The sequence below is a fragment of the Bufo bufo genome, chromosome 1 (assembly GCF_905171765.1).
Source record: "Bufo bufo chromosome 1, aBufBuf1.1, whole genome shotgun sequence".
In the NCBI taxonomy this organism is placed as follows: Eukaryota; Metazoa; Chordata; class Amphibia; order Anura; family Bufonidae; genus Bufo; species Bufo bufo.
In genome coordinates this window covers 443,651,713-443,679,155 of record NC_053389.1, presented here as the reverse complement: position 1 = coordinate 443,679,155, position 27,443 = coordinate 443,651,713, and the positions used below count along the sequence as shown (strand labels likewise).

At 44.5% G+C, this 27,443-nt stretch overlaps 1 protein-coding gene across 1 annotated transcript in view; it reads right to left on the bottom strand.

The window, feature by feature from the left end:
* The window catches only part of STAB2 (stabilin 2), a 175,307-nt gene that overhangs the window by 91,398 nt on the left and 56,466 nt on the right, over positions 1 to 27,443 (bottom strand). The window contains exons 8-21 of the mRNA XM_040407847.1: positions 24,348 to 24,544; positions 20,420 to 20,553; positions 20,207 to 20,337; positions 19,602 to 19,681; positions 18,277 to 18,426; positions 17,945 to 18,088; positions 16,677 to 16,739; positions 16,469 to 16,585; positions 16,262 to 16,315; positions 15,901 to 15,981; positions 9,522 to 9,674; positions 9,089 to 9,151; positions 8,898 to 8,993; positions 6,816 to 6,902 (exon numbers count right to left, since the gene is read on the bottom strand). Of these exons, the coding sequence (XP_040263781.1) occupies positions 6,816 to 6,902; positions 8,898 to 8,993; positions 9,089 to 9,151; positions 9,522 to 9,674; positions 15,901 to 15,981; positions 16,262 to 16,315; positions 16,469 to 16,585; positions 16,677 to 16,739; positions 17,945 to 18,088; positions 18,277 to 18,426; positions 19,602 to 19,681; positions 20,207 to 20,337; positions 20,420 to 20,553; positions 24,348 to 24,544 (1,550 nt within the window). The remainder of the gene's footprint in view (positions 1 to 6,815; positions 6,903 to 8,897; positions 8,994 to 9,088; positions 9,152 to 9,521; positions 9,675 to 15,900; positions 15,982 to 16,261; positions 16,316 to 16,468; positions 16,586 to 16,676; positions 16,740 to 17,944; positions 18,089 to 18,276; positions 18,427 to 19,601; positions 19,682 to 20,206; positions 20,338 to 20,419; positions 20,554 to 24,347; positions 24,545 to 27,443) is intronic.

The following is a 27,443-nucleotide window of genomic DNA, read 5'->3' as shown; positions in this document are numbered from 1 at the left end:
GCTTGTATAGACATATATATATATATATGTAGTTAAGGCTGCCGTGCAGCCTGTATTTGTGGGAGGGGCAGAGGCCACGCCCCTTGGCTATATTAACCCCCACGCAGGTCAGGGGATGGGACGTGCAGCCAGGTACCTGGATTGTCCGGTCACGTCTGGTTCCTGCACGTCCCGCGCCTTCAATCCTCGAGCCGGGTAAGTATGGGATCGGCTTCTACATTCCCAATCGTCTCAGGTAAGCTATATCCGGTGCCTGTTCCGGGTCGGATTTTTACCTCGGTGCGGGGGGCGGCATACGGCGGTGCAAGGCTCATCACCACGGGGACGGCACATCCACGCGGGGGGGTTGGGGGCCGGAGCTCCGCTCACCTCCTGGTCCAGCCGGCCGGCACTGTCAGCCGAGGGCGTGTGTGTGTTCCGGGGGGCGGCCGCGGGTGCCGGTTGCTAGGCACGCCGGCGGCGCCGCCCCTGGTAACGCGCTCTTTTGGTTTCTCATAACCCGCCGGGGGTCATGGTGGATGGCAGTAGCGCATGTAGGCCAGCGCGTGCTGTTCCTTGGCACGTGGCTGGTTTCCATGGGAACTGGACAGACGGCTTAAGCCTGTTGAGCTGAGGCATGTATAATAACAGGCGGCAAACGCTGGTTTTGAAAGGTAAGAATTCACGGTAATTGTGGCTTTGAGGGTTGCCTCATTTTGCGCCCCACACCTTGAGTCAATACCAGTCACGGGGTTCATTTGTATATGGTGCTGCGAATGGCTGCCTGCACGCCACGTGACAAGCCTTACAACTATGGCAGTGTCTTCAATCATGTGGCCGTGCAGTGTGGAGCAATATATATAAATCTTCTGTGACGGGTGTTGCTTCTTACGGATCAATATCACAGGACACAAAGGCCACCACTGAGGGCATGCACCTTGGGGTCTTCATACCTAGGTCTGTGTTGTGGCAACAGCTAACCTTTAATGTGCAAGTATTGCGGGGTCCTAGCAAGTTCATGGGGAACTATTATGTCTAGGTTTGGCTTGCATAGACAGTAGCCCCAAACGTTTCACTGTCTACCTACATTTAGGAGGGTGTTGGTGCACCTTTCACATAGATCGCTATTTAATTCCCTGTCTGGGGGTGTCATTTAGGGTTACCCTAATTTAGGTATCTTCTACTTGCCCTGCTCTGGAGCGGTGTGATGGGCTTTCTGTGCGGGAGCAGCAGTGCCGATGTCTAATTAAAAAAAAAAAAAAAAAAAAAAGCAAAATATTTAATTTGTTGTACATTTACATTGCTGTCATGCATCATCATATTGCAGAGTTTCGTCTGATCAAGTATCTGACGCTTCATTCCGTTCCAAGGATTCCGTACTTGCAGTAGGTGGTATGTCCTGTTATATGGTTATGATATGTGTCACGGGGGTTGGCCGCAGGCACATTTTTCACGTCCCGTATGTTATCCGTGGCATGGCTTTAAACGTTCAGGCGCTATTCTGTCGCCCTCCCCGGTGGCACAGGATTCGGCCTGGGACGTCCAGGTTGTCACTTGTCTACTGTGATGCGTCGGCTTGAAGCGTTCAGGCATCATGGCATCCGCCACTCCGGTGGCATGTAGTCCTGCCTGGAACTACAGGTTGTCGCTTTATTGTGGTACGTCTGCTTGAAGCGTTCAGGCTTTGTGGCGTCCGCCGCGTCAGTGGCATGTGGTCCTACCTGAAACTCCAGGTTGTCATTTTTTCCTTATTGTGGTATGTCTGCCTAAAACGTACAGGCAATGTTACGTCCGCCAGTTCGTGGCACGGTGTCCTGCCTGGATGTCCAGGGGGTCTTGTCATCTCATGTGGTACATCCGGTTAAAGCGTTTAAGCATTATATGGGTCACTCCTGTGACAGGTGGTCCTGCCTGGTACGTCCAGGTTGTCATGTCAAAAAAAAAAAAAAAAAAAAGGTGGTCAGGATTGTTACCTTCAAGCTACAGCGTGTGTCTGCTTTTACATTTTGTCCTATACGCCATTCACTTCTAGAGCAGCGGTCGCGGTTGCATTACATTAATACTCTGTTCCCTTTCAGCTTGCATTTATACAGCTGCGTTATACCATGCTCCTCATGCTCATACTCAGAGCTGTGCCCATACCATGTTTTAGGCACCTCTCACATCCAGAGCCACAGTTACCCACTTGTTCTTGCATCATGTGTTCTACTCTGCTTCCACTTTAAGCTGCATTTCTTTCCTTTCTACATCATGGTTACTCAGTATTCTTGCTAGGGCTATCAGCGCACCGCTCTAATTCTGCTCTTCCGTTAAAACATAGCTGCTTCTTCAGGCTTGAGTTTCGTTCCTCGGTGGTGGGTCACGCAGACTGATCTCCTTTACTTCTGGTTCACATTTACGCAGTTGGATCTCCCGCCCCAGTTAACCAAGTAGCTCCCTAGCGGACAGTGGGCCGATAGGAGTGAGTTCCTACTATGTTTCACAGTTCATGTGTTTGTCACGACTAGGGGCTTTTCTTAGCTAATTGCAAATGCCTCTGGCTCTGGTTTTTCTCCCATCTGTTTCAATTTCCCCATCTGTTTCAATTTCACGGTTGGTTAATGTTTCATTCATGCAAGTGGTTCGGATCACTAATGTCTATGCATTTGCCTTTAGGTCGGGCTCACGTTTAATTACTTATCATCACGGTAAGGTCTTCCGGGTCGATTCCTTGGCTTCGGGGGGCCTCAGGGCTTCGGGGGCCCGGTGTTCGTTCTTCATGTTGTTCGGTGGGGGGCAATATGGTTGTAGGCTGGTTAGCATCCTAGGTCATTGTCGGAGAGGATCATGGTTATGCGAGTCCCCAAGTCATACTGGTGCGGCATAGTGGTTGTTAATTAATTAAGAGGGAAATTAAGCCGCCATATGACTTCGCCATTAGGGTCTCTCACGCATGGCTTAGCCATTTGAGTCTCTTACGCATGGCTTCTCCCTTTTAGTGGTACATATAACTCCGCCATTAGAGTCTCTCACGCATGGCTTGCCATTAGAGTCTCTCACGCATGGCTTCCCCCTTTTAGTGTCACGTATGACTCCGCCATTTGAATCTCACGTATGGCTTCTCCCTTTAGTGTTACACATGACTCCGCCATTAGAGTCTCTCACGCATGGCTTTGCCATTAGAGTCTCTCACGTATGGCTTACCCCTTTTTAGTGTTACATATGACTCCGCCATTAGGGTCTCTCACGCATGGCTTAGCCATTTGAGTCCCTCACGCATGGCTTCTCCCCTTTTAGTGTTACATATAACTCTGCCATTAGAGTCTCTCACGTATGGCTTCTCCCTTAAGGGTACATATGCCTCCGCCATTAGAGTCTCTCACGTGTGGCTTTTCCTTTTAAGTGTTACACATGACTCCGCCATCAGAGTCTCTCACGCATGGCTTTGCCATTTGAGTCTGGTTACCACCTTCAGTGTCACATAGGACTCCGCCGTTGGAGTCTCACGCATGCCTTCTCCGTTTTAGTCTTCACGTATGACTCTGCCATTAGTCTCTCATGCATGGCTTCTCCATTCTAGTGTTGCACATATGACTCTGCCTTTAGTCTCTCACGCACGGCTTCTCCCCGGTTGGTGTTACACATATGAATTCACCATTAGTCTCACGTAGGGTTTCTCCCTTTTAGGGTTACACATGTCTCTGCCATTAGAGTCTCTCATGCATGGCTTCTCCATTTAGTCTACACGTATGTCTCCGCCATTAGTCTTCCACGCATGGCTTCTTCGTTTTAGTGTTACACATATGTCTCCGCCATTAGTCTCTCACGCATGGCTTCTCCGTTTTAGGGTTACACATGTCTCTGCCATTAGAGTCTTTCACGCATGGCTTCTCTATTTAGTCTTACACGTATGACTCCGCAGTTAGTCTCCTACGCATGGCTTCATTTTAGTGTTACAAATATGTCTCCGCCATTAGTGTCCCACGCATGGCTTCTCCGTGTTAGTTTTACACATATGACTCCGCCATTAGTCTCTCACGCTTGGCTTCCCCCTTTTAGGGTTACCCAGGTGTTTTGCCATTAGAGTCTCTCACACATGGCTCCGCCACTTGAGTCTCTCACGTAGGGCTTCTCAAAAAAAATAAATAATAATAATAATTACACACACAAGGCCAGTCGAGGCCGGCTGCGTGGTCCCATAACAAGTAAGTTCCATGTCTTTTCTGTCCTCAGTTCCGCTCGCATGGCTCGGTCATCTGTGGCTCGCAATACAATTTTCTACGGGTGGCTCGCACGTGTGGCTTGTGCCATTAGAGTCCCACTCTCGTTATTGTTTTCTCTGACTCTTTTATTTTCTAGGTTGTTGGGTTTCATTGTTTTCTTTGTAAGCAGTCATTCCAAGCCTGCCTTTGCGGACATCATCTTCTCCCAGGCATGCTTACTTCATCTACAAACTCGGGCTGAGGGTGTTGGTGTCCGGCCTAAGTCCTGGGTATCGGTCCATCTTCCAGTAGGAGGTACAGTAATAAGGCGCAAGTTTACGAAGTCTGTCGTGTCACCTGACGCGACAAGTCCTATCACGACTACAGGCGCAGCTTACATAGTTTATCACGACCTTAAGCATTTTCTGTCACAACTGCAGGTATTGGGGTACGTCCTGTTCTTAGTACAGGCACATTAGCTCATTAATCATAATAGCCATATATTTCTGTGGATGGTTCCCCAGGCCTGCTGGGTTTACACTTCACTGAGTTTGCTACTTCGGTAGGACAACAGGCACCATGTTCTGACTTTTTTGGCCCTTATTAGGAAGTGGGGCCTGGAAATAAGTAGAGGTATGTATGGCCACCAGGAACAGTTGGTGCCCGATCGGGGCCCTTGGTGGATGGTTGGGGTTCATCTGGGCTGGGGGTCGTGGGCGGCGGCCCTCCGGCTGTTGCGGGGTTGTGGCTCCCGCGGTGCCCGGACAGCCTGCAGGTATCTGCCTGCAGCAGGGCGTTGTGAGGGTTGTGGTTGCGGCAGCTGAGGGGCTGCGGTTTGGGATGCCTGATCTAGGCACTTCCAACCGTTTCACCATTGTTTGTTTCAGTCTGCAGCTCTCAGGATTCAGACCTTGTCGTATATGGTCATCTGTTAGTCAACATAGGAGTAAATCGTTCCTGGTTCCAGACACTCTTTCAATTGCATCAGCATTTAACCAGCTCCAAGAACGGTGTGGCGGTACACATGACAAGGAGGTAAGGTAGATGGAAGTCACTGTGATATAAGACGGTATATCCCGCACCTCCATCGTAAAGGGTCTTTTCGTTCAAAACGGGTGTCGTAACGGTAGGTGTATATTTACTCTAAACAGGGTCTGCGCCACTCATTTCATTTTGAGGCGGTGTCTAAGCACCAGGTGCCGCCTCAGGTTATCAGGGGCATGGGACGTTGGAGGTAGTCGTGTTCTCCAGATATGGTCCAAATCCTACGATCGGAGATCCGTGATGCTTTCTGTTCACTTGCCCTGTACGGTGCGTGAATGTTTGATGGCATGGTTGGGTCTCCTTTTTGGCCCCTTTTAGGCCTATCCTCGCTACGGGCTCCCGGCATTTCCCAGCCTGAGGTTAGCTCTAGTTCCTACGTCCAGGGGCCGTCGCCCTGACCACAAGTAGTTAAGGCTGCCGTGCAGCCTGTATTTGTGGGAGGGGCAGAGGCCACGCCCCTTGGCTATATTAACCCCCACGCAGGTCAGGGGACGGGACGTGCAGCCAGGTACCCCTCCCTCCCTTCCCTTTTCTTAGCTCTTCCTTAGGATAGGCCCCCTTTTAGGCCTATCCTCGCTACGGGCTCCCGGCATTTCCCAGCCTGAGGTTAGCTCTAGTTCCTACGTCCAGGGGCCGTCGCCCTGACCACAAATATATATATATATATATATACACACATACACATCTATATCAGGGCACAGTAAATTTTGAAGGTCACTTGGAAAAGGGGTTACCCTAAAAAACTGAAATAACTGTCAGTTTTTTTCGTATTCATGGGATGGTTGTAGGGGTTCCCAGTGGTAAAGAGCTGAGAATTACTGCATTTGGCTAAAGTTACAACACGTATGGTGTATACATCAAAACATCTCCTGGCATATACAGTGATGTGCCCATAGCCTTTAGTATTCAAATAAATGGCAACAAGTTGCCAGTATACAGTGGGATCCTGCAATTCGAACTGCACTTCACTTTTTTTCAATATAGCAATACATAAAAATGTATACAGCATGGCATACTTTTTTAAAGGGCTTCACAGGAAGATTTATGAAACTAAATACATTATATTATCATATTCTACCTTGTAATGATCCCAAGCAACTGGTTTTAGCCCTAAAACCTGCAGAATTAGTAATGCAGCTCTGAAACTATCACTCAGCATAGGTACAAGATAAGTGGTGCAGTTTTAAAGTCATCCAACTCCTGTAGAAATGCACATTACTTCTGTAAGTAAAGTGCAAAATAGTATTCAAAGGCAGGGGTGTAGCTATATGGGGTTCAGAGGTAGCAGTCGCTACCGGGCCCAGGAGCCTGAAGGGGCCCAAAGACCCTTGTGCCACATAAAAAGACACTGGCATTATAGAAAGTGCATGCTGGTCAAGTCACCCCTCTGGCTGGAGAGAAGGGGTTAGGCCAAGAATTTGGCATGTCAGGGGTGAGGGTGAGGTTTTTGCCTCAGGCAGCATGAAGCCTATGTGCTTCCCTGCCCCTGGCCACAAAGCACTGAGGGAAGGGGGGCCCAAGCTCAACTCTTTCACCAGGGCCCATGAGCCTATAGCTACGCCCCTGTTCAAAGGTGAACCTGCAAACATTTGGTACATGTGGTAGATATACCTCTCCATTTCCTGAGCATGGATTAGTAAAGCCTCCGGGACAAGGTCTGCATTCAGGGCCATAAAATCCTTTGCAACACTTGGGGACCTGCAAGAGGATCATAAGCAAATCATGAGATAAACTGGCTCAAAAACCTACTTTAAATGTATTATTTTTTAATTCACTCCAAAAAACATATATACTTTAGATTTGGGGGTCATTTATTAACCTGAAATACACCTATATTAGGCATATTTCAGGCGCAGATTGCGGAACAAAGGTTAGATGAGCAGCAATCTGCTTCTTTTATCCACTCACGCCATGTCTAAAAGAGTGGGTGTGGCATGGGTGCGGAAGGGGGCAGGCCGGCAGGCCCATCTTATTCATCATTTTCTATGCCTGTTTTAGACGTAGAAAATGGTCTAAATGTAAGCCAGCTAGGAAGCTGGCTTACATTTAGAAGCAGTCCTGGATGCAACGAAGTTATGGAGAGGCCTGCGCCTTTCCATAATTTTTGCAATCTACCGCCAGCGATGGGGCTTTATTAAGACTGGCGTCTAAAATGCCAGTCTTAATAAATGACCCCCTTAGTGCTCTGGAGCAAGGATATTTTGGACTATTGACATTTGTGGACATTTGCCCTTATTGCTACTATGCACGTATACTGTTTTATATTGTTGAACTGGATTTTATAGGTTTATAGTAATATATCATGTTCATTTGGACTGTTATTTTGTTATTTCACTATATTTGCACTGCATTGTGGAAAGGATTAATGCACAGCCAGCTAATACTGGGAGACTTTGAGACTTTCTTTATATGTACTGAGAAGTTAGAAATCTTCCACAGTTACTATAAGTAACTTTGCAAAGGGGGGAAAAAATTGTCACACTGACCTTTTGACTGTCTGGTTTAGCTCTGTTGTTTATATTTGATTACTTGTTTAGTCATTCCCAGAGACTTGTATTGAAACTCTATATAAGTCTATGACAGACCAAAGTTGCAACAATGTTTCTGTTTAGGCTGTACTTCTCCACTCCACCCTTACCACTAGAAGGTTCTAGTTTTGTATATAAGTGGAGCAGTCAAAGGCTCTAGATGTCTGCAGATAGTCTGCGGGGATACTTTGTCTCAGAACCAGTGTTACCAGCCCTTTGGCCAGAGGGCCAGCCAGATGACTGAGCCATAGACCCTGGACCACCAGCCAGGGTACTAGGCATCTTAAAGAGGACCTTTCATCAATTTTAACATAGACAAATTATGGTATTACCTTGTAGGGCGGCCCCCACTGATGCCATGGATGTTTTTTTTTTTTTTTTAAAAAGCCCCCCCCCGTTCGTCCACTGTTGCCCCCCGTTGATTTGGCGCCTTGTATTCTAATGAGCAGTATCGCTGCAATGGGGCGGAGACGCAGTCTTCTGCTGTGGGCATCTCCTTCTCCCTGGCTGTGAGTGCGATCCAATCAGAGCAGAATGCTCACAGCCAGGAAGGAATCTCGCGAGAACTTGAGCTCCTTCTCCCTGGCTGTGAGCGGTCCGGTCTGATTGGATCGCGTTCACAGCCCGGGAGAAGGAAACGCCCACAGCAGAAGACTGCATCTCCGCCCCATTGTGATGATACTGCTCATTAGAATACAAGGCGCCAAATCAACGGGGGGCAACAGCGGACGAACGGGGGGGGGGGCTTTTGAAAAAAAAAAACATCCATGGCATCAGTGGGGGCCGCCCTACAAGGTAATACCATAATTAGCCTATGTTAAAACTGATAAAAGGTCCTCTTTAAAGTGAGAGAGGGACAGCTAGTTTCAGTCTCTCCTCAATATAGAACCTTCTTCTGCCCGGGAGGAGACTGGAGAAGACAGTTCAGTGCCTTGCCTGTATTGTTTTGCACTTGAGTTCTTATAGTAAAGGAACAAACTGGTTTACTTCACACCCTGACTCTCTGGACTGATTTTGTGCACCACACATTACAATTCTCCTTGGAGAGCAGCAATACGCGGTGACACCTCAACGATGTCCAGGGGTCAGAACGTAACATTGGGGCTAACCCAAACCTGGCCACTGCATAGAGGTGGGGACATAAACTATCAAAGAGCATACTTACCGGTACAGTAATGTTGCAGTATCTTGAGCAACCACCCACTGAGTAGTCACTATCCATAATAGATTTTTGGTAGAAACACTTGTGTGTAAAGAGAGACTGAAAGCAAATGACATATATGTTACATGTTATCTGTTATTCATCATGGGATATGTTATACAGAATGTTTTTCATCATGGGATATAGGATCTTACTGTTTCTGCAGTTCCTGGTGGACATCTACTGAAGAGAACCATAGTACAGGAAACACAGGAGCCCTATTGTAAGAATACAGTTGTAACCTGCATGCAGTGTATAGCTCAAACACTAGATTTAAAAAGTCTCTATAAACCGGTAATATTTTCCATAAGGGAATTCACTCATTCAAACTTATAGTACAACTAGCAGGCTGCGTTTTATTTTATTTTTGGGCCCTTCCGAAAGGTTTACAAATCTTATGTTAAAGATTTTATATACTGGATAGTGTATTTCATTATCTGTAATACAATACTGGTTCTACAGACATGGTATATTATTTAAAGTGTAGCCCCATATGGTGACCATATGCTGTGCTAACATACCGAAGTTTCCCTCTATTATTCATACTAGTCAACTAATAGTAATTAATTTAATTTATAGTCCACTCACAGCTTTTATCTCATGTTTAGTGTCATCACATCTGTGTGGTAGAATAGGCAGTATAGAAGGCGGAATAAGGACACCATCCAGTGTATAAATACGGCCATTCTTTGCTGCAACATCAGCTTCTTCAACTTCTTCACCATTGACTAGAATTTGTCCCTTTAAGAAAAACAAACTTGTGGGATGACTCCACAGCATTCACATATGTAAAGCATTTGTTAAAAAACATAAGTACAACATAGCATTTGACATTTGTAAAGTTAACTGCTTGGAATTTTAGACTTGTAGACTTGTTTAGTATATATACCGTATATATATATATAAATTATATATATATATATATATATATATATACACACACATTACAACTACATTATTTTGAGCTTTAGTTAATAAAACACATTGTCATAAGTGTGGGGCATGAAAAGAGCTGGATTTAGTCTAATAAGACTGTGACGAATACCAGACCTCGAGGCGCGGTATGGTCATGGGTTACCAAAGTGTGACGCTACGCCTTCCAGAGGAGCAGGTAAGGTCAGCTTGGTAAGTTTACACAGACACCTCCTGTCCACGCGAGTACAGAGAGGCAACAGGCTGAGAGAGCCTTTTCACTGCCGCAGTGAAAACAGCGCTGTTTCAGCCCGGGTATTTGCCATCAGCTTCTCGTTTGATATAAGCCCGGTCCGCTAACGGGATTATATAGGGTGAGAAACCAACCCGCGGTAGTGTATAACTATGCCGAAACACGGACGTGGGGATTCGTGTTCGAGATACAAGATAGCACAAGATTAAATTATATATTTAATCGCCTTAAGGGCAGACTAGATAAAATATACACAGAATATATACAGCAGTCTGAGGTTACAGATACAGGTGATATAGGTACAGGGTTAAGCAGAGCAAGAGTCAGTTACCGGGTAAGATGAAAGTTCCTTTGGGTTATAATGGTGGAATAGTCCTTAGCTGCAGTCACATGGGGGCAGTGAGGTCAGCTGGTTCCCAGTCTCTCCAAACACATTTGCACGATGTGACCCCCTTCAGAAAAGACACCGCCCGCTGGCTTGCATGGGCTTATGACCTGTAGCCGGCCGCTCCCCTCCCCGCCTATGGGTAGGGTCCACCCCTCCTTCTCTGGTGCTGGCAGCAAATGAACCATAAAACCCCTTAGGGCTCATAGCCCCAGACCAGAATGTAGCAGGAAGATGGTTCTGGGCCCAATTGATGCGCCTGGGTTCCGGCTACAACAAACATGGTGCCAATATGTGGTTTCTGTGGGGAGATATGTATATCTCCCCTCCCGGGCATCCTAGCCTCAAGCCAGGACTACGTGGATGTTTGCCTTTGCCCCAGGATCACAAAAAGATAACCGAATTATGCCTGGGATGGACGGACGATTCAGAATTCCTTATGAAATGTAGGTGCCAACATGTCTGGGAGTATCATTGATCCTGGGCAAGTGCTGAGACCTCCTGCTGGGGTTTTTCCTGCAGGATTAGCTTGCCTCCAAACTGGCTGGTTGAGGTGTGACTTTATCCACCTGGGGCCTCCTTGAAGCCGGGACCCCTGGGGTTTCCTCCCTTGCTAGCTAACTGCAGATGGCCGGGGAATGCGAACATATTTTGCATGTACACTGACTGTGTACATGCCAAAAGGTGAATCAAATGACAATCAGGGCTGCCAATAAATGATAATCCATATTTCTCACAAAGACTGAGGAATATATAGAAAAAAGGCTGAGGCTCATATAGAAAAAATAATAATAGTATAGCCAGTAAGAATAATGCTGGAACTTTTATTATACTAAAAAAGATACTTGAAAATGAGCTTGTCTATTCTAGATTTTGTATGTGATCCCACGGTCTTGTACTTGGGACTGCAGAAAAACACCAGACCAGAGAAACTATCTGTATCAACATCAGTGTTTCAGATAAATACCAGAAAAGTGCTTCACAGCATATCAGCAGAACAAAGCAAAAAAGAGGGGGTGCATATGAGAACATAAATTTCACTCCCTTAGGCCTCATGCACATGACCATATTTTTCATCCATGTGCTACCCTGTTTCCCCGAAAATAAGACAGTGTCTTATATTATTTTTTGCCTCCAAAGATTCGCTAGGTCTTATTTTCAGGGATGTCTTATTTTTCCATGAAGAAGAATGGCACAGGGGTATCAGGGTGGGGAGGGGGATCACTTAAAATGGCACAGGGGTATCAGGGTGGGGAGGGGGATCACTTAAAATGACACAGGGGGATCAGAAGGCGGAATCAAAATGGCACAGGAGAATCAGAGGGGGGATTACCGTACCATTTTAGTACCCCCTTCTGATCCTCCTGTGTCATTTTGATTCCCCCCTCTGATCCCCCTGTGTCATTTTAAATGACCCCCCTCCCCACCCTGATCTCCCTGTGTCATTTTAAATGATCCCCCTCCGCTGTGCCAGTGGATAGTGGATTACCGTATTTAGTCTCCCCCCCCACCTTCACCAGACATCCCCCACCTTCCATCAGATATTCCCCCCCCCCTACCTGTCACCCCTGTGTGTCCGTGCCAGCCAAGTTGTGAGTCAGCCAGACTCCGTCAGGGCAGAACGAGCAGCGGGCGGAAGAAGGCAGCAGCTTGTCCTGGCGGCGGCGTGGGCTCTCTGATTTATAGAGACCTCGCACCGCCTGCGCTGCGGCCAATCAGTGAGCTGCGTGGCGGCGCCCGTAGGGTCCAGAGGAGTCAGACGCCTTACGGTACCGTAGCTTCGGGGGCCTTATATTCTGGTGTGGCTTTATTAATTATCGGGGAGGCCTTATTTTCGGGGGATGTCTTATTATCGGGGAGGTCTTATGTTTGGGGGGATGCCTTATATTACAGCGAGAGGCAAAACTGCAACCAGCATAGAGGCAGGGCAGAATGCTGGTTGCAGAGTGCTATCACATTTGTATTTTGCGTTTGTATATGTATTTCGCCATAGTGATGTGCACCTGCATACAGGTTGTGCTGACTCAATCACCCACAAAACTAGAAGTAGGTCTTATTTTCGGGGGATGTCTTATTTTCGGGGAAACACGGTATCTGCATTTTTTTGTGGATACCACACTCACCCATTTATTTCTACGAGGTCAAACACACATCTATATTTTTTGCATACCCCTGCAACTGTTCCGCGAATGGTAGAACATGTCCTATGCTTGTCCATATTGCAGACATGAATATACCTTTCTATTGATGGGAGTTAAAAAAGATGGAATGCACACGGAAAGCATCAATATTTGGCCGATCTATTGATTGTTCACCGAAATACGGACATGGCTGTGAGCATGAAGCCTTAGACAACAATAAGCCACATTATGGTTAAGAATAGATTTCCTCATCATGCTCTGAATACTTTGTAGGTATCATTGCTTGGTCAGCATGGGCATAGTTATTAGGGTAGTAGGTAGAGATGAGTGAAGTTTTCAAAAATTCAGTTCAGATGTTTTGCCGAATTTTTCTGAAATTTGCTTTGTTCCGAATTAATTTGTCACGAATGGTGTTAATTCGGCTATATCCCGGCCTGCAGGGAGAGTGTATCTCGGTGTACATCACTGTGCATTGCAGCAACATGCATAGCTAGTCCTTTCTGGTAGTGAAACAGTGACTGTGACAGGCAGGTGGATACCCTAATAACAGTAGAACTAGACAGCTTATTCACCCCAACTTGAGAATCAAGGCGTAATAGAATTGTTTATCTATTAAACAAGGTGGGCACCCCAATAACAGTTAAATGAGAAAACTTATCCACCCCAATTTGAGAATCAAGGCATAATGGAATTTCTTATCTATTAAACAAGGTGGGCACCCCAATAACAGTTAAATGAGAAAACTTATCCACCCCAATTTGAGAATCAAGGCATAATGGAATTTCTTATCTATTAAGCAAGATGGGCACCCCAATAACAGTAGAATTAGACAGCTTATTCACCACAATTTGACAATTAAGGCCAAATGAAATTGCTTATCTATTAAACAAGGTGGACACCCCAATAACAGTAGAATTAGACAGATTATTCACCCAAATTTGATAATCAAGGCCTAATAGAATTGCTTATCTATTTAACAAGGTGGACACCCCAATAACAGTGAAATTACACAGCTTATTCACCCCAATTTGGAATTGCTTATCTATTAAACAAATAACAAAAAAATAAAGGATGCTCGAGTTAAACTGGAGCCCAGCCCACTAACCACCAATTAGTGCTATATATATAGACCAAAAATAAGAAAAATGGCTGGCTCATAGTAATTTGTATATATCTTTACTAATTCATATACATAATACAACACAACAAAAAACAAATAGAAAAAAAAATACATTTCATACACCCTATATATGATCACGGTTCCTTTAAATGCAGAGCTCTCACATATATAAAATTCATATAAAAATTCATATACAAAAAGTCTCTTAAAAAACGGTTTCCTTGTGTTTATAGTTCAATCTTTGGTGTGCAATTGTCAGTATCAATTAATATTTAGCAATTGTATCTTTTTTCAGTGTCAACTGACATCTTATTCACCCCAATTTGGGAATCAAGGCCTAATGAAATTGCTTATCTATTAAACAAGCTGGGCACTGTTCAATTAAATAGCTCTGTGCCCTACACAGGGATTTATGCAAAGTGGGCTGTCTTTTATGGATCCCTTCAGCTTCAGATTGCAGTTCCTGCACTGTCCCTGCATTCTCCCTGTGCTCTCCCTATGCTCACCCTACAGTATATAAAAACTCTACCTACGATTTCCCTACACTGTCTCTGCACTCTCCCTATCCAATATACCACAATTTAAGGCTTCCTGAACACTGTTTTTATGACCCGTGGGTGGAAGCTCACTGGTCAAACTAGAGATAGTGTGGATTCTCTGTGTCAACCAAGTGATGGCAGCAACTAACCACTAGATGTTATTCAGCAATCTAACAGTAGACAGGACAAAACACAGCAAGAGAGAAACTGAAACACTACCTACAGGATTAGCTAATATGGTTGACAGCTGACTCACTGAGTCAGACAACAGGTAACTCTCCAGTAGCAGTCCAGTTGTGGTCAGAACCGCAGTTAGTATGAACTGATTCCAATAGCAGACACGATGGTGAGAAATGGTATTGTAGAGAAGACTGGAGTAAAGACAGCAGATGGTGATGATGATTGTCAGAGGCAGAAGCTGAAGCGTGGTCAGAGACAAGCCAGAGGTCAGTAGCTGGTATCAGATAGAAGCGTGGTACAGAGGAGTAGACAAGCTCAGGGTCAGACAGGTCCAGTAGTAGATGCAGGAGGCAGGCAAACAGAATGGTCAAACAAGCTGGGTCAAACACAGGAGATCAGAAAAGAACATCTTTGCTATTACTGTTAGTAACTCAACACTCAGGCAACTTCCTGGAAGAGGAAGCTGCTATTTAAACTTGTAACCCCACCCAGGAGCCGTGCTGGGAGGCAGAAGCACGCGCCCCTGGAAGCATAAATGACAGGAAGTGGGAGGTGCTCCTCTATGGGACGCCAGAGTGGGATGGTGCACGGAGGCAGCGTGGCCAAACAACGCATCTGGCAGGCATGCATCTGGCAGGCATGCATCTGCCCCATCTGGCAGAGACAGCAGCAGGCAGTGAAGCAGGAGATACTGGGGATATGACAGGTGAGACAGCAGAAGGTATGGCAGAAGGCAGAGGCTGAACAACTGTCCCTAGCGCTTGTCATGTCCCTCCCTATGCTCAGCTCACAGTGAAATGGCTGAGACCACACGGAATTAGGCTTTTTTAGGGCTGCGACATCACAGGGGCTGGCTAGCTGCTGATTGGCTGTCTGCATGGCATTATGGGTGATCTTACATTCCCGGGATTCTTACTTTCAGTTTGTAACACAGGTAGCCGACATTTTAGGAAAAAAATGTTTCGTTACAACAGAGCGTGAGGAAATTCGGATTAGTTGCTAATCAAATTTTTCCTAAACTGTTGATCAAATTCCACTTCGGATGCTTTGATTCGCTTAACACTACTAGCAGGCATAGAAACTGCAATAAACCCACCTTGAGAAATTGTTGTATTTGAGTTACAGAGAAATTTGTTTGCAGGAGAATAAGAGACTCATGGGGCAACAAATACAGTGTAGAGAGATTATCATACCATTTCCTAAACTAATTACACATTGATGGTAGTAATAGGAGAATGGGGCCCTATTTCAAGCTGTACTGTGGAGGCCACAGGTTACTTGTTACACTTCTGTTGGTGGGTTATGCCACCAAAATTGAGAAACAAATCTCTATATAGGGTATAATATCTTACTGCTTTGATTATCACTAATACTCAACATTTTTGAGCTACAGACAATTCCACCATTACAGGTAGGTAGCACATCTCAGACACTTACGTTGCTTGTTGTTTGAAACTGGATTAACTGGTTTGCCATACTCATAATCTGAGTAGAAGAGATGATATTTGCAACATCCAACTGCAAGAAACAAAGTCAACTGTTACTGGACTTTATAAAGCATGTTCTTCATATTTTCAATATATTATATGCACTCCCTCCCACTCTAAGTTGATGACCAGGCACAATAGCTACTTGATGCTAGTATTATACGCAAGTCCACTATTCTGTATAGAATAACTCCAAGGGACCACTGCTATTGTGTCTACTGCATAAGAATGAGGTCAAAAATAGCCTGAAGTAAAAGACAAATATGAGGATATGCAGAAGGATGAAAAATTTACCAATATGTTACACTAACCTGAGCAGATGAAACAATGTGGTACCTCAACAGTTCCAGAAGTTTCCTAGAACCCTGTGTAACAAGCAACAGAAACAATTAAACACAGGATACTATACACCATTTTGAGAATGCTAAAATGCGCAAAAGCAATTATCTGTTGATTAAATTGATTAACTTTATAGTGTAAAATAACTTGCTAGGAGAATGCAAGAAAAGTAGCTACACCTCTTTGGATAGCAGGTAGTCCAACGTTCCATTTTCCATTGTAGACAAGGCGGCATTGTTGGGTACAAAGACTGTGAAGGGTCCATCCTTTTCTAGATCTGGCCCAAGATTAGATTTCTGTTAAAAAATAACACGTGAGGTACAAGATTTTATTTCCCAAGTTAATGGTTGACTCCAAAATTTGAAAAGAAATAAAAGAAAACAATACCTCCAGCAGAGTCCTAAAACGATTGTATCTACCATTTTCTTGGAGTATTTCCATTATTGTCTCCTAAAAATAAAGGGAACATATGAAAAAAAAAAATATTTTTTTCAATTTGCTGCATGATCTGTAGCCCTTATCTCTAGTTGCCTGACAGCTCATAAACACTCATTTAAAGGGATTCTGTCACCAGGATTAACGATATGTAGATATTTATATGTGCCCAATGATCCCTCTGTTTATGCTCTGTGTGCCTTATATTCATATAAAAAGTGATCTTATTCATATGTAAATCACCTCTGTCCAGAGCCCAAGGGGTTGTCCCATGATCTCCTAGAGCCCAACCACGCCCATCGATCCGGAGCCCAGCACCGCCTACTACTTAATTTATTCACTGCACTATCCTGATGTCATGTAATCTCTGCTCCGTAGTCTCGCGCAGGCGCAGTGGACACTGTAGTCTGCGCCCGTGCGGACTACTGGCACCAGCTTTGACCAGTCAACTGCGCATGTGCCGACTCCCTCTGCGCGAGATTACAGCACTGAGAAGAACTGACGCCAGGGATAGTGGAGTGAATAAATTAAGTAGTAGGCAGTGCTGTGCTCCGGATCGATGGGCGTGGCTGGGCTCTAGGAGATCGTGGGACAACCCCTTGGGCTCCTGACAGAGGTGATTTACATATGAATAAGATCGCTTTTTATAAGAATATAAGGCACACAGAGCATAAACAGAGGGATCATTGGGCACATATAAATATCTACATATCGTTAATCCTGGTGACAGAATCCCTTTAAGCTGAATTCTTATCAAACTGATAAGTATTTTGCTATAATATATGTTTATGAGCTGTTAGGAAAGTACAGACAAGCACTAAAGCTCGAGCTGTCAGAATAGCTCTCTAATGGATTCAAAGACAATGAGAAGCAAAAGCCTGCAGATGCACCGAAAGTAAAAGCTGTAAAGGAAAAAACTGTGGACCCCGAAGTTTTTTAATATGTGGTGTGACCTGAACAGAGATTCTCTGGCCACAGGTCCTTCAATGCTAGCAAACAGGGTTTTCAATGATCATGGAAAGGAAATGGGGGCCAAGCAACCATCATGTCCTTTTTTTTCAGGTGTTTAGGGGTGTGGAACATCATTAAAAGCAGGGGATCTAGCTGTCTATGCTATGGGATCCTCCTTCCTTGATGTGTGATCCTGACCATAAAAATCAATCTGATCATGTGACTCCAGAAGGGCAACAACCTATCCTTACAGATTATTGATAACTTACTTCAGTGTTGCTTTCCAGAGTTGGTTCCACAATATCCATGGCCTTGTCTATGATATGTAGGATTCCATTGGAGGCAATTATATTTTTCTGTAGAAATTTCCCTCTCTTCTTACTTCCACGAATCCTTATTTTCAAATCATTATCCTAAGGACAAACGTAAAGTCCATGTATATTGGCGAATTAAAGAGTCTGTGTTATTCTGAATTTACTCCTTTTTGTTATAATAAATAACGCAATTCTAAATTATTTCGCGCTTTTGTACTTACATTGTGAACTAAGTTTTATGGCATTGAGAGTAAAGATTCATAATCATATCATAGAAATAATCTCACCGTGTCCCCAATTATTATTTCCCCTGATTTTCCAGTCAATGTATAAATTAAATCGGTGCTGTTGAAATCTTCAGCATTCAGCTGCCCAGCAATCATATGAAGCTTGATAAAGTACAGGGCATTTTCCTTTTTGGATTTAAGATTCTTCACCTGAAATGGAAGAAAATTTGTTGATTTATAATTTTATCATCAAATATATTTTTTAATTGGTCTTTATTAACCATTTTTAAATAGATTTTCCTCTACAGCTTTCACTTTCAGTGCATCTGCAGACTGTTGCTTCATTATTCACAGTGAATCCATCAGAGAGCTGCTCTGATGGCTCGATCTGTACTGTCCTAACAGGTCATAAACACTCGTTATAGCTAAATCAGATTGATAAGAATTTAGCTTAAAGGGGTTCTGCACTTTCATTTAACTGATGATCTATCCTCTGGATAGATCATCAGTTTCTGATCGGCGGGGGTCCGACACCCGGGACCCCCGCCGATCAGCTGTTTGAGAAGGCAGAGGCGTTCCAGTAGCGCCGCTGCCTTCTCACTGTTTACCGCTGGCCCACTGACGTCACGACTAGTATCAACTAGCGTGGGCGGGGCTAAGCTCCATTCAAGTGAACAGAGCTTAGCCCTGTCCACGCTAGTTGATAGTAGTCGTGATGTCACTGGGCCGGCGGTAAACAGTGAGAAGGCCGTGGCGCTGCTGGAGCGCCGCTGCCTTCTCAAACAGCTGATCGGCGGGGGTCCCGGGTGTCGGATCGCCGCCGATCAGAAGCTGATGATCTATCCAGAGGATAGATCATCAGTTAAATGAAAGTGCAGAACCCCTTTAAATGAGTGTTTTTGAGCTGTTAGGAAACTAAAGATAAAAGCTACAAACGGAGCTGTCAGAACAGCTCTTTGATGGATTCACTGAGAAATTGGAAGAACAGCTTGCAGATACACTGGAGGTGAAAGCTGTAGAGGAAAAAACATTAACAATGTAAAATAAAAACATTTTAACAATTATTTTAGCCCAAAATGAATAGAATGCAATAATAACAAAAATTGTCCCCAAAGGTGGCCCTTAAGGACTTTTCCTGAACAAACCAAATTTCGGAATTATCTTTTGACCCAGAACTACTTATGTGTAAAACCAGTCTACAACACACATCTTCATTTCTGAGAGCATAAAATAAAATTATTTATTTGTGAATGTTATCAGAGTTTTTTTTTTTTACCATGAGGTTTAATGCTTCTTCAGTAAATAAGCATGAAGTGGAAAAATGAAGGTACATTTAATGACTTGTGATTCCACCCCCCCCCCCCCTTACATATCAATATACTTACATCCTTTAGCTTGATGCCTTTATTTATAGGTACTAGAACAGTGAACGGTCCCAGAGAAGACAGTGGCCAAGAATACACCTCTTTGGGGAGAAAAAGGAACAAATTATATTGTTAATGTTCTTTTTAACATGAGAAACGACAATCAAGGGAATGATATTGCATAAAATATTGGGGCTGGAAAACGGTTTGCTCTTTTAGCAATTGGTGGGGATAAAAGTTTGTGACTGGAATACCACTTTAAAGAGGTTATCTGATTTCTGAACAAATTAAGATGGGATGAAAATGTTACAACATAACAAAACACTACTAACCTCTGACCCAGTGCAGATATTCCGGTGGTCCTCCACAATTCTTTGTTTACGATCTGTCAGTGTACCAGCACATGACTGCTGCAGCCAATCGGCTGCCTCAGGGGTCGCGTGCTAAATCTCTGAGCGATGATACCAGTGGTATGACTTGTGATCCCTTTGGCCACTGATTGGCTGCAGCAATAGTGCGCCGGCACATCACTGCTGACAGATACTAAACAAAAAATGGTGGAGGACTACAGGAGTATAACCACAGATAATCCATGGTTAGCAGTTTTATAACCTAGAAAAACTTACCAAACAAGTTTATAGCAATGGAAAGCTTTCCCTGCCACTGTCCTGGTTCACTGTTAATTTCTCTCATACGTTCCAAAATGTTTCCATAGCAGATGACACCATCACCAGTGTAACCCTTCTTGCACACACATCTGCAAACATAGCAAATGTTATTAAATAGAATGATTTTCTCATTAAGTCATTATACAGTATAGACAAGGAAAAAACACTCACTCCATTTTCCCAGGAGCAACAGTGGTGCAGTTGGCATGTTTGCTGCATGTATTCTTGGTCGCACATATGTCTACTAGCTGGCACCCAATTCCTGGCTGAAAGTTACTGTATCCTTCTTTACATTCACAATGAGACTGGAAAAAATGAAGAATACTTATTACAAAAGATATACACTCTTATGAATTCAGTCAGCACACTGGTACGGTAGTACAGTACATATGATGGCCATTCATGTAATACATGGGCAGGGCAGGTCTCACAGAGGGAGAGCCATTTTTTGACTCTGCTCTGGCTCATAGAAGAAGGCCTAAGTAAGAAACCCCCCTCTAAGACTTGAAAATGCCCTAATAGGCTATACACACTTCATAGATGAAGTCTCTTTTTGGACCCCCTCTATATGTCAGAATAAGATGTCCATGCATCATTTGAATGGATAGCATTTGACACTACATTTTCCACACGGTGGCTGGACACGGCTTCCACTAGTGACATAGATGCTGATTGCCAGGGATCAGGGGCATAGCTAAAGGCTCATGGGCCCTGGTGCAACCGTTCAGCTTGGGTCCCCTTCCCTCAATGCTTTGTGGCCAGGGGCAGGAAATTGAAAAGTCACCCTACCCCCTCATGCCAAATTCTTGACCTAACCCCTTCATCCAGCCAGAGGTGTAACTTGACCAGCATGCACTTTCTATAATACTGGTGTCTGTGGCACAAGGGTTTTTGGGCCCCCTCAGGCTCCTGGGCCCGGTAGTGACTGCTACCTCTGCACCCCCTATAGCTAGGCCCATGCCAGGGATTCTCTGTAAACTGACTGCCTTTCATTTTAGCTGCCATAAAGCACACATCCACTGCAGTACTGTCTGTATAACCAATGCAGAAAAGAAGTCTGTGCCTCTAATATTGCTGCCCTCAGGACAGCTTTTAGCTACAAAATACATTTTTTTTTATTAAAGCTGATGTATAGTAAAACTGGCTTGGTTGCCCATAGCAACCAATCTGATTCCACTTTAATTTTCCACCATGTGGGTAAGCTATAAAAGGCATGTCTCACGGGGAAATGACCAATTTGTTATCTATAATTACAAAATAGAAAAAAGCTAAGACTACGAAAAATCTATTTCTTTACCATGAATCTCGGAAAAGTGAGACGTATGACTGTCTGTCTGCAAAAGAACCTGTCACATATATCTTCATGGACCTGGGTAAAGATGGTCGGGTCCAAACATATGTCAAGCTTGTGTTAATTAACCCCTTAAAGACTGAGCGACTTTCTTTTTTTTGATTTTTTTACTCTCTGCCTTCCCAGAGCCATAACTTTTTTATTTCTCTGTTCACCTAGCCATATGAGGTCTTGTTTTTTGGCGGGACAAGTTGTACTTTCTAATGGCACCATCCTATATTGCATATGATATAGTGGGAAGCTGGAAAAAAAATCCAAATTGGTTGGAATTGAAATAAATCCTGCAATTCTGCCATAGTTTTATGGGTTTCACTTTTATGGCGTTTCCTATGTGGTAAAAGTCACCTGTTACCTTTATTCTACTGGTCAGTACAATTAATGTGATACTTCATTTCTATAATCTTTCTTGCGTTTTAATATTTGTGTTTAAAAAAAAAAAAAATGAAAAAACCCAGATTTTTTTTCTTTGCATCGCCATATTCTGACCCCATAAGTTTTCTATAGTTATGTCTACAGAGTTGTGAAGGGCTCATTTTTTATGGGGTGATCTGTAGTTTTTATTGATTTGGGATGTGTATGACTTTTGATAACTTTTTTTCAATTCTTTGGGGAGGTGAAACAACGAAAAAACTACAAATTGACTATAAATTTTTTTTTTCCAATACATCATTCTCCATATGGGATAAATACATTTACATTCTAATAATATGGGCATTTTGAGACATGGCAATGGAAATGATCTTTATTTTTATTGTTCATTTTTATTTTTAATACTAGGAAGGGGGGTGATTTGTTTATTTATTTTTTAAGTCTGCCTAGGGGACTTGAACACACTATCGTCTGATTGCTTCTCCCATAGACTGCAATGATTTAACATTGCAGCTTATGGGAGATGCATTATATTCTTATGAAGCCCTGGAACAAGCAGGGCTCCAAAGGAAAATTGCTGCATCATGCTTCAGAGGGCTCAAGGCTGACATAACAACCAAACTGCTCCCTTGATCTAGGTGTGAGGAAGCTGTTTGGAGTTTCAGAGAGGATCCCAAGATGTAGGGCCTTTAGGGTGGGTGCACACATACGTTTGTGTATCAGTTTTTTTATCCAGTGTACCCAGCAGGAAGGAGAAGTATAGGTCTTTACTTTATATTTTCACCCCCTTCAAGCCACTTCTTTCTTTGGCTCAAAAAACTGCCACAAAAAACCACATGTAAACTCGCCCAAATACACCATGCGACATAATATAGCATAACCACTGTGAGGGGGCACATATCTGGGCATATCTACTGCGAGAGGCACATAATCTAGCATAACTACTGTGAAGAGGCACATAATTTGGCAGAACTACTGTGAGTAGGCACATAATCTGGCATAACTACTGTGAGGGGACACAATCTGACATAACTACTGTGAGGGGGCACATATCTGGGCATATCTACTGTGAGGGGCACATATCTGGGCATAACTACTTTGAGGGGAACATAATCTGGCATAACCACTGTGAGGGAGGCACATATCTGGGCATAACTACTGTGAGGGGCACATAATCTGGCATAACTACTGTGAGGGAGGCACATATCTGGGCATAACTACTGTGAGGGGCACATAATCTGGCATAACTACTGTGAGGAGGCACATAATCTGGCATAACTACTGTGAGGGGGCACATAATCTGACATAACTACTGTGAGGGGGCACTTTTCTGGGCATATCTACTGTGAGGGGCACATAATCTGGCATAACTACTGTGAAGGGCACAAAATCTGGGGACTGAGAGGCATAATGGGGGCTGGCTGAGAGGCATAATGGGGGCTGAGAGGCGCTTAATGGGGGCTGAGAGGCGCATAATGGGGTGCTGAGAAGCATAATGGGGGCTGATGAGAGGCATAAGGGCTGATAACGGGGGCTGATGAGAGGCATGGCGCTCTCATCTGAGGTCTGATTGGGGGTAATTTGCATTGGGGTCTGAGCTGAGGTCTAAAGAGAAATTCTGTACCAAGTGTAGGTGATGTGGGCGGCGCAATATGTGGGTGGGGCTGTGTGTGGGTGTGACTTGAGGGTGGGCGGGACACAGGGGCCCTGTGAGTTGTCAGTCCGCCCCTGCCCCCATAGAAATGGATGGATCAGTACTGAAGACATAGATTGACATATAGATTGTGAGCTTTACGGGTGAAAGTGAGAGATGATGATGTTTGTAGAGCACTGCGGAATATGTTAGTGCTATGTAGATAAACTGGAGACTGAAAAACGTGTGAAAAACAGTACTGCATGCAGATTTATTTTTCTGTGAAATTAATGGAATTTGTAATAGAGCCTATGACACAGATGTGAACTGGGAAACCTCAAAAGTCTCCATACACAGGGAATAACATTCCTAATGCCTAGAGATTGTGTAATCATCCAGTAAAAATTTGCAGCAAATAAGGAGCATGACTAGACTTTGACATAGAATCTACAGTGAATACATAACCACATAATAAACCTGGGTGCAATTCTGAAAGCAGTAATGCGTTGTGCCTGGATGTAGACTGGCCTGAAGACTATGAGCGGAGAGTATGGTCACATGTTCAGATGGAGTTATGGCCAAAAACGGGAGTGGATTAAAAAAAAAGAGAAGTATTAATGTGCTTTATACTTTCTCTCATTATATGATCCACTCCTGGTTTTGGCTTCCAAAACCGTATCCATAAACCTGACCATGTGGCTGTACCCTTAGAGAAACGCTGCTGTCTTATTGACATGCATCCTCACCTTTCCAGGACCATCATATTTGCAGACAGAAGACGATGCGGGGCAATCTCCAAAGTTTGTCTGACAGGGATCGATAGGCAAACACAAGTTACCATCACCTTCGTAACCCACGCTGCATTTACAGTTGTGTTTGTTTGGGCCAACATAGAAGCAGTCGGCTGCTGCATGGCAGACGTTCTTCACACAAGGATTAATTGCTGGAAGAGAAGGAGTGAGTGGATATCACGCATGCTTAATATCTGGAATGGAACTACCCTCCTGGACTATTTATCTGGTACGGTACTGATTTCAGTTTACAGTTCTGCAGTGCTGTAGAGAGATTTCTATTGTCTGATTCCATAGGATGAAACCAGAGATCCTGGAGAAAACCTAATGGGGGAAGGACACCTACTAAAGATTCACATATGAAAATACTATATTCATAAGTAAGTTAAGGGTATTTATTTGCCAATTAGGCACTCACAGTACTGTGGTTGAAGAAGTGGGACAACCAGTAAGGGACAGGGTAACTTTGCAGATAAATGTCAAAGCCATATAAGACTTAGGGATTGGTCTACTTGATGGACAGTTTCTAAAAGGAAACCTGTCACATTGAACATGGTCTCTGAGCTTGTATTTCATTCATTTTATCCCTGCTCATTCTGGACTTTGAAGTCAAGGAGGCGGTCCTATCAGTGATACCACCTCTATGACTTCAAAGCCCAGTGATACCACCTCTATGACTTCAAAGCCCAGAATGAGCAGAGATTTCAATGAATGAAATACAAGTTTTACTAAATCTTTTCCTATAAAACTATATATCAATCTACTCAGCTCCTCCTGCTCTATAACATGCTGCCTGCAGATTAATTTGCATTTTCATCATGACAGGTTATCTTTAAAGGGAATCTGTTACCTGGAATTAGTCCTATTAACTGCAGTGCAACATGAGTAGTACTGTACTACCCATGTCCATATCTCTACTTATACTTTCCCCACATTCCCCCAATATTTCTCCTCAAAGCTCATCATCTCAAATCTCTATCTGCCATATCTATCTATCTATCTATCTATCTATCTATCTATCTATCTATCTATCTATCTATCTATCTATCTATCTATCTATCTATCTATCATCTCAAATCTATCTTTGATCTATCTATCTTTCCTTATTGTCCTACAGGCAGCCCAGCACAAAGGGTTAATGTCTTGCTCCTCCCGTCTAGGACAGAACATAAATCATTAGTAAATCAGACTAATTAACCCCCCTATAAAGGAGCGCACACCCACTAGATAGATGTGTTGTTTTCTTCTGTCTAGGACGATGAAGCTCACACATACAGAGTTTCCTGCTGCTGTGAAGGTCAGTATGGCTGTTAAGCCTGATATTATATAGCTGGAAGTGGTTTCCAGAATATAATATGAGGTGCTGGAAGAGAGTCCGTTGTTCTATGCATGTTATAGAGCTGGAGGTGTGCTCCAAAGTACTGAACTGGAAGTGGGTTCCAGAGTTCTATGCATGTTATAGAGCTGGAGGGTTCCTCCAGAATTAGGCCTCTTTCACACGACCGTTGTGTGCACCCGTGGCCGTTGTGCCGTTTTCCGTTTTTTTTCGCGGACCCCATGACTTTCAATGGGTCCGTGGAAAAAACGGAAAATGCACCGTTTTGCAGCCGCATCCGTGATCCGTGTTTCCTGGCCGTGAAAAAAATATGACCTGTCCTATTTTTTTCACGGCCAACGGTTCACGGACCCATTCAAGTCAATGGGTCCGTGAAAGAACACGGATGCACACAAGATTGCATCCGTGTCCGTGATCCGTGGCCGTAGGTTACTTTTTATACAGACGGATCCGAAGATCCGTCTGCATAAAAGCTTTTTCATAGCTGAGTTTTCACTTCGTGAAAACTCAGAACCGACAGTATATTCTAACACAGAAGCGTTCCCATGGTGATGGGGACGCTTCTAGTTAGAATACACTACAAACTGTGTACAAGACTGCCCCCTGCTGCCTGGCAGCACCCGATCTCTTACAGGGGGCCGTGATCAGCACAATTAACCCCTTCAGGTGCGGCACCTGAATGGGTTAATTGTACTATCATATCCCCCTGTAAGAGATCAGGGCTGCCAGGCAGCAGGGGGCAGACCCTCCCCCCCTCCCCAGTTTGAATATCATTGGTGGCCAGTGCGGCCCCCCCCCCTCTATTGTAATAATAGGTTGGTGGCCAGTGCGGCCCCCCCCCTCCCTCTATTGTAATTATTCGTTGGTGGCACAGTGTGCGCCCCCCCCCTCCCTCCCTCTATTGTAATAAATCGTTGGTGGCACAGTGTGCGCCCCCCCCTTCCTCCCTCTATTGTAATAAATCGTTGGTGGCACAGTGTGCGCCCCCCATTGGCCCCCCCTCCCTCTATAGCATTAACAACATTGGTGGCCAGTGTGCGGCCTCCCATCTCCCCCCCCCCCCCTTCCCCCATCATTGGTGGCAGCGGAGTTCCGATCGGAGTCCCAGTTTAATTGCTGGGGCTCCGATCGGTAACCATGGCAACCAGGACGCTACTACAGTCCTTGTTGCCATGGTTACTTAGCAATAGTACAATAGTAGAATATTCATACTTACCTGCTGCTGGCTGCTGCTGCGATGTTCGTGTCCGGCCGGGAGCTCCACCTACTGGTAAGTGACAGGGTCTGTGCGGCGCATTGCTAAATGAACTGTCACTTACTAGTAGGAGGAGCTCCCGGCCGGACACGAACATCGCAGCTCCCAGGTAAGTATGAATCTATACTGTACTATTGCTAGTAACCCGCTGCCACCAATGATCGGGGGGGGGGAGATGGGAGGCCGCACACTGGCCACCAATGTTGTTAATGCTATAGAGGGAGGGGGGGCCGATGGGGGGCGCACACTGTGCCACCAATGTTGTTAATGCTATAGAGGGAGGGGGGGGGCCGATGGGGGGCGCACACTGTGCCACCAATGTTGTTAATGCTATAGAGGGAGTGGGGGGGCCGATGGGGGGCGCACACTGTGCCACCAACGATTTATTACAATAGAGGGAGGAAGGGGGGGGCGCACACTGTGCCACCAACGATTTATTACAATAGAGGGAGGAAGGGGG